The following is a 6953-nucleotide window of genomic DNA, read 5'->3' as shown; positions in this document are numbered from 1 at the left end:
GTACATTAGACACGGTACCTTCTCGCCTGGACTAAAAGTTTCACTGTACATTAGACACGGTACCTTCTCGCCTGGACTAAAAGTTTCACTGTACATTAGACACGGTACCTTCTCGCCTGGACTAAAAGTTTCACTGTACATTAGACACGGTACCTTCTCACATAGACTAAAAGTTTCACTGTACATTAGACACGGGGCCTTCTCGCCTGGACTAAAAGTTTCACTGAGATGCACACCTCTCTTTAAAATGACAACATATCGGAGGTAGTTCTTCTAGTATTTCAACTGGATTGTATGCAGGAAACACCTTTGTTTTTGGTCATGTTTTCCTATCTAGACACCCATAAAGCCCATTTTGATGACAAAGTGATGTTTTGAGGGAGGGAAGAGACAGATATTCTACATTATGGATATACTTCTCACTATCCAGATTCCTGAAAGGTAAAAGATATTCCCCTTTCACCATTCCCAGATTATTCATGAAACGTCATAACAGAAACAATAATTTCAGAGGACTTCATTGAAGGTCACAGACTTTAAATACTTTGGGATGACCTGCTTATGGATTATGACATCAAGACAAACACAGAGACCCTTAGAGTTCTACAAAGAAAACAAATATACTGACCCGAATCTCAGCAATATTTAGCACAATTCAGAATTGCAGACGCTAGCTTGACACGCACCATACTAGTTTTATAGAAGACTTGTATAAGAGACACTACATATAAAACAAACTGTGGGTAATTCTAACAATTTTGAGTTTTGACTGATCCTACGAATGCAATATAGTAATGAATAACTACATTCAAGAGGACAACTTTACCTTTGTCGCTCCGTTAATACTGCACTGGTGCTACTGGGAGAGAGGCCAAATTCTAAAATGACCTATAAACTTAATTACTAGATACTACAAAAAGGTTTATACCACTTTTAGCTACTATCCATTAGATCAATATCCTGCCTGATCTGCTGTCAGAGGAGGGTGCAGATCCATTAGATTGTTCTATGTTTAGACATGATGTAACTGTCTTGTTTTTTTCACATCAAATATTATGCTTCATGTATTTTTTAATTATTATTTTGATATTACAGAAGTACATTTAAACCAACGTAACTAATATTTTGATACTTAAAGGTCAGTATGTACTCAGTCAGAAGTCAAGGTCAAAACTCAGTCTTTTCCATTAAATTATTGCTTTCTCATATAACTAAAATAATAGTTTTAATAATACGTTTTCTAATCTTTCTTCGTTTTTAAATACTTAAAAGACAATTCTGCGATGTTGATGTGTTTAAAAGCTGATGTCAGATATTAGAAATATGAGTGATGTAAAGCAGTGAGCTACATATATATATATATATGCGTCAGCGAGGTCACGTGACTAGTATCACGCCACATCCTTCTCGAACCTTCATGAATTGTCGGGAGACTACTAGATTGGGGGTAGTCTGGTATATACAAGACGGTCACAACCTGACGGAACAATGTAATGAGTAATTTAATGTATGCGGACAGAATATTGTTGGAGACGTGAGTTATAGCGTTTGTTATAGAGCGACTGTTGAAATTAAGTGTATCGTAAAGTTGTATTCGGAAAGAATAAACTAGTTTTATTTAAGAAAGGACTTGTGTCGCTAAAGTTTAGTCGGAAAGAATTTACGGAAAATTAACTAACGAACGGTGGCGTAACAATATATTTATTTATAAATGTTATGCAATGATATCAGCAGTGCGACACATTCCATATTTGATCTACTATATAACATGTATTCTGATTACACAGGCCTGCGATGGTTTTATTGTCTTCAAATTTTTACATGTTCTTCAATAATTCCTGTACGCTGAATCTGAAAATATCTTTTCTCCATCACGTACAGATTTTTCACAAAACGTCATATGTAATTTTATACAAGTGAATAATTTTCATTGAAATCGAGTCACATTTTTTATGCTTAAAATATTGACAACCACTGGCTATATATTTCTCTAGACCAATCGCGACGTGAGAGTCTTAATGGTCGTTCTATAACCCAAACATAATAATATAAAATGTTCATTGTGGTAAACTAAATAATGATTTGATCTAAGTAAGAGTTTTCTTTTTCTCTTCCCGATTTGTAAAAAAACCTTATGCGATAGAAAAAAATGAATTATTTTCGAAGTCTGCGTAACTTAATTATGGGGAAATCCGTTATTAAAACCAAAACAACTTTTATTAAGTTTAAATTCGCAGGCCTGGGTTATCACAGACTTCGGTTGTCACTTTAATCTTGCATTCTATATACCTCATATAGGTGCCTAACACATGCCAGAAGGGATACGACCTCCTCATTAACAACTATATATATAAGTATCGAAATATTGCAACAATGAATACTAGAAGACACTGTGGCAAGTGTGCTTGGTATGTACAATAACTTAAGTTTTTTGAAGATGGAAGAAATGTCTAGTCATCAAGCAGCGTTTTTAAAGTGCTCGACGTTATCAGGTGGTTTGATGATCGAAGTCTTCTCAAGTAGAGAAAATAAATTGCCCTGCGCTGAATTTCTTTAAACTCAAATCTACGTGAAGGTGCTACATTCGTAAGAGATCAGGATGCATTACAACACTTCTGGATCATTTCTGTTTCGGATGAGTTGATTACAAAGGTCAGTTTCTGCGAAGGATGTCGTTGATAGGGATGTATTTTTTAAGGAAGATTCATATCGTTTAAAGAGACAAAGTTTTTACAAGGCGTTCGATGGTGTTTTTTGTGATTAAAACTCCCGATACTGATGTCGTTCTTCTATTGATTGATTAACTCTGAGTACTTGTACGTACAGACAGGGATGGTTACCGCTGTGTCGAATCAAAAGGTATCACGGAAGATCTTCAGAGCCTCAAATATGCAAATATTTCTTCAGTGATGTGCGTTTATAAGTACGACTTTATCTTTGCATTTTGTCGCTTGGTTGAAAAGTCTGTTATGAGGAGAGAGAGAGAGAGAGAGAGAAGCACTGAAACGTTCATTGAATCGGAGAGTTTACCCGACTTATCTAGACACAACTAAAAATTGATTAGTTTGCTGTATGATGCCGGAGAGAAATAATAATAATAAAATGGCACAGGAACTTGGGTGCAGCAGCATCCCTTGGTTTTAAGAACAGTGATGCTGGGTAGCTGCTGGTTTTAGTAATACATTTCAACGTAATAATAACAACCGAATAGATAACTTCCATTATACAGTTTTGTTAAATAGTTTCAGCGCCATTGAGAAAAAACACCGTAGCCTCAACCAAGTGCGAACTTTAGCAGGTACGAAAGATGCGAAACGTTACTGTTCTGAGAACATTCTGTCAGGGCTACAGGTGGTTATCATCGCGCAGTGCTCAACCTGATTTCCCTTCACCTGTTGGTTATGGGTGGCTAAAGGAAAATGGCGTTACTCACCCCCCCCCCCCAAGTATTCTGGAAGTCAAACAGTGAGTGAATTTTTGAGGGACGTGTTTTATCAGAATGCACATATGTAACTAAAATGGGACACCTTTCATTGTAATGGAAGTGAAAAATGTAGAAGTTAATGTTAGTAAAGATAATACGACGGAAAAGGGATGCATAGATTAAATGTGTCATTAAGATACAATGCATTGTTGAAAACATACAGGAACATTGAATATCAGTTTTCATCCTGAGCCATTAACTCGGATGGAAAAGGGGTCCACATACGCGTTTCAAGGGGTGCTTTTTATGGATCAAACTCGGATGTTCAAAGAGGGTGGCGAATAATCACCTTTAATTTAAGAAGTTTCACCATTGCCTGAACATAGCAGTAACCCTAGATACATCTGAATTCATAATGCATATACAATATTATTTAAAATTTGAAAACTGTATCCTAAGACACATTTGTTTCTCAACGCAATCATTGTAGTGCAGGTATTGTAAAGGATAACCTTATTGATGCTAGTGTAATTTCAAAATTCTCTTTTGTACTTTAAGTAGATGTCATAAATAATTTTTATTATTTTAATGTTATTGATTATAACATTTGCAGTGTTAGAAATACCATTAGTAAATATCAATAAATACAATATGTTAAACTTTAAAGTAAATGTACTATTATCCAAAAAAATATAAATTTGTAGATACAGGAGCTTAAAAACTGTACTCCGTACTATATAGTGGGGTACATAAAACCCAAACATTCCAGAGACGGGGGTTATAAAATAAGTAGACCCCTATAAAGGGGATCCTTCTTAAAAGTATGGAGCAAGTATATGTACCCCCTAAATATAGAGCGAATGATCTGGGTTTTCCTCTGGTCAATTAATCCATCTATCTCTTCAGAAAATTTGAAATAAAACATAAATTTGATATCGGTAATTTCATTAATATTGGTATCTTTGTAAGATTTGTATTTTACGATAGGTTATTGGCAGCAAATAACGACCCATTTATACTTCAGTCTTGTACAAGCTTCCAATTCCTATTAATTTTGCAATTTCATTTACATCACATTGTTTGAACATAATACTAAAACTGTAAAATGATCGCCTATTCTTATTTTATAAATCATAATAGATCGAAAACTCATTACAGAATTTTTTGTTAATTAATATAAGACTTCATCCACTTGTTCAAATTATACAAGACTTTTCAGAAACAAAGACTCCTGAAACTTTTATATAAAAGACTGACAACAATTGATTCAATGTATTCAAACTTTGGATATTTCATTGTTTTCCACAGACACAGGGATAAAAAAGAAAACCGCGCAGAGTTAATATTTTTCTAGATCTATACCTCTCGAATTTATAGATAAAAGATCCATATATGCCCGGTGAGTTTTTTGTGCTATATCCAATGATTTATGATAACATAATAAAACAAGATCACTTATCTTGGTGTGGTCGTTAATTTGGTTAATATTTATTATGTCTAAGCCAACACATTTATTTTGTATTATAACACAGAAAGATCCTATGTTTATAACACTAGATGAAGTGTGATATTTATGTAAATTGTACTAAAGTTCTTAGCTTTGTAAACTTTAAACCGTTGGGTCTGTGGCGTTGTGAAAACCCCGTAAATCACATTGTATGGTCAGTTGTTTTTCCTCTTCTCAGTCTGACCAAACTAGTTCAGTTTGACCTCACGTTGAGCAGAACAAAAGATGGACGACCATAACAAAGAATGGTGCTTAGGCATAGCTGTGTGCCTTGGACTTTTCAATGAATTATTATATGATCAGAAGGAGGAAAAAATTAAACTCAATTATATCCAAAAAAATCTGGATTTGTGAATTGGTATAAAAAAGACCAGTTTATGCTGCATAAAAACTGTTCTATAAAACAATATTTTTTATTGGTTATAAACCAAATTGGGGGGGGGGGACTAGTTACAAGCAGCAGTGACATGGCAGAAGGGGATAAAGTTGTCAGGTGATACTTATTCTAGTCATATTTCTAGATAATAATTCATAGGCATGTTTGAATAAAAATAAATAAATGGTGTCCTCTGACATTGGTGTCAGTGTCAGAGGACACCACTTAACTTAAAGGTCATCACCAGAGGGAATTCAGTACGCCTTCTGTTTCTAATGTAACTTTATCTTTAATCTTCAAGACTGGTGATTTAAAAAATAATAATATCAAAATAAAAACCTTCCGAACTGCTTGTCTGTAGAAGTATTAATATTAGCTATTCTTCAAATATCTGTATAGTCTACTCGTGGTAAGTAGAACTTTAAACACTAATTTTTTTTCTGTCTACTTGACAGGGTATAAATTACACCATCCCATACATAAAATATTCCTACCTGTACTATATTCTCTAGCTGGTACATACAGAGGCCGAGTTCAGCCATTGTAGGCTTGTACATTTCTCGTAGTCTATAGTCTTCCATTAATCTCACCATGACAGTAAAAGCTTCTTCTTCTGGCATCTAAGTATAATACCCACAATTATCCAACTTCATTAAACAAGTATATTTGTTACAGTCATTGTTTCTTCAGTTGTAATACATTAACTTCATTTACTGTTTCTGAGAGTTAACTAAGTTTAAATTGTTATGGCTATATGCGTGTATTTTAAACGAATAAAGATAATTGTGCTCTAATAATGGCTGGAGACGGCTTGAATGGGTAATGAAGAAAAACGTTAATATAAGTTTAACATAACAGCAAATGTACAACGTTTCGACAAGGTTTTATCATCATCATCAGGCAGTTCAAACTTTAAATATTTTCTATTTATAACAGAATATTCGGATTTACATATTCACATTTTGTTCAGTAACCTTTGGCATTCTAGTAGTTGTTTTCAGCAAGGAAAATAATACTGTTTTCTTATTGCCGTACACTTACCTGCAACAATAGCAACCCAACAATAAAGGCAGTCCCCTGACAATAACCCACTTCTCTGTCGTGAAGAGAATAAGCTTTCATAACGTTAAAAAGACTCTGTTGACCCGGTCCATCCTTTTCTTGAAAGAATTCGTGTTCTGGGTACGTTCTGGCTATGTCTCGCTTAATAACTTTCTCGCACGGTGAGGAACTCTTGACGTATTCGGCGTACTTATCCTTAGTCGGACAAGTTTGTGCGTTACATAAACGTTGCCAGACGGTACCACGGAAATTATGTGGAATACCTTTCCTAATTAAGTCCTGTAGAAAAAGTGGTATTCGGAGGTCAATTTTCATTGAGAAAATACACAGTAATGTAGTCAATTGATAATTATAGCATAGAATACACTCAAGTAAATATAGTCGACTATATTTACTTGAGTGTATTCTATGCTATAATTATCAATTGACTATATTTACTTGAGTGTATTCTATGCTATAATTATCAATTGAGTGTATTCTATGCTATAATTATCAATTGAGTAAATACAGTCCATTCATAATTATAGCATAGAATTCTCTAAATGAATTGGGATTTTCAACTTGAACTTTGACTAACTGGCTAG

The 6953-nt window shown here is 34.3% G+C and overlaps 1 protein-coding gene across 1 annotated transcript in view; it reads right to left on the bottom strand.

Annotated features, from left to right (window-relative positions):
* LOC106466212 (ecotropic viral integration site 5 protein homolog) overlaps positions 1-6684 on the bottom strand; it is a 23529-nt gene extending 16845 nt beyond the window's left edge. The window contains exons 1-2 of the mRNA XM_022394169.1: positions 6349-6684; positions 5802-5927 (exon numbers count right to left, since the gene is read on the bottom strand). Of these exons, the coding sequence (XP_022249877.1) occupies positions 5802-5927; positions 6349-6684 (462 nt within the window). The remainder of the gene's footprint in view (positions 1-5801; positions 5928-6348) is intronic.
* Between the last annotated feature and the right edge of the window lie 269 nt (positions 6685-6953).

This window comes from Limulus polyphemus, unplaced genomic scaffold (assembly GCF_000517525.1).
Source record: "Limulus polyphemus unplaced genomic scaffold, Limulus_polyphemus-2.1.2 Scaffold2188, whole genome shotgun sequence".
In the NCBI taxonomy this organism is placed as follows: Eukaryota; Metazoa; Arthropoda; class Merostomata; order Xiphosura; family Limulidae; genus Limulus; species Limulus polyphemus.
The sequence above is the reverse complement of the archived record's forward strand: the minus strand, read 5'-3'. Positions and strand labels throughout refer to the sequence as shown.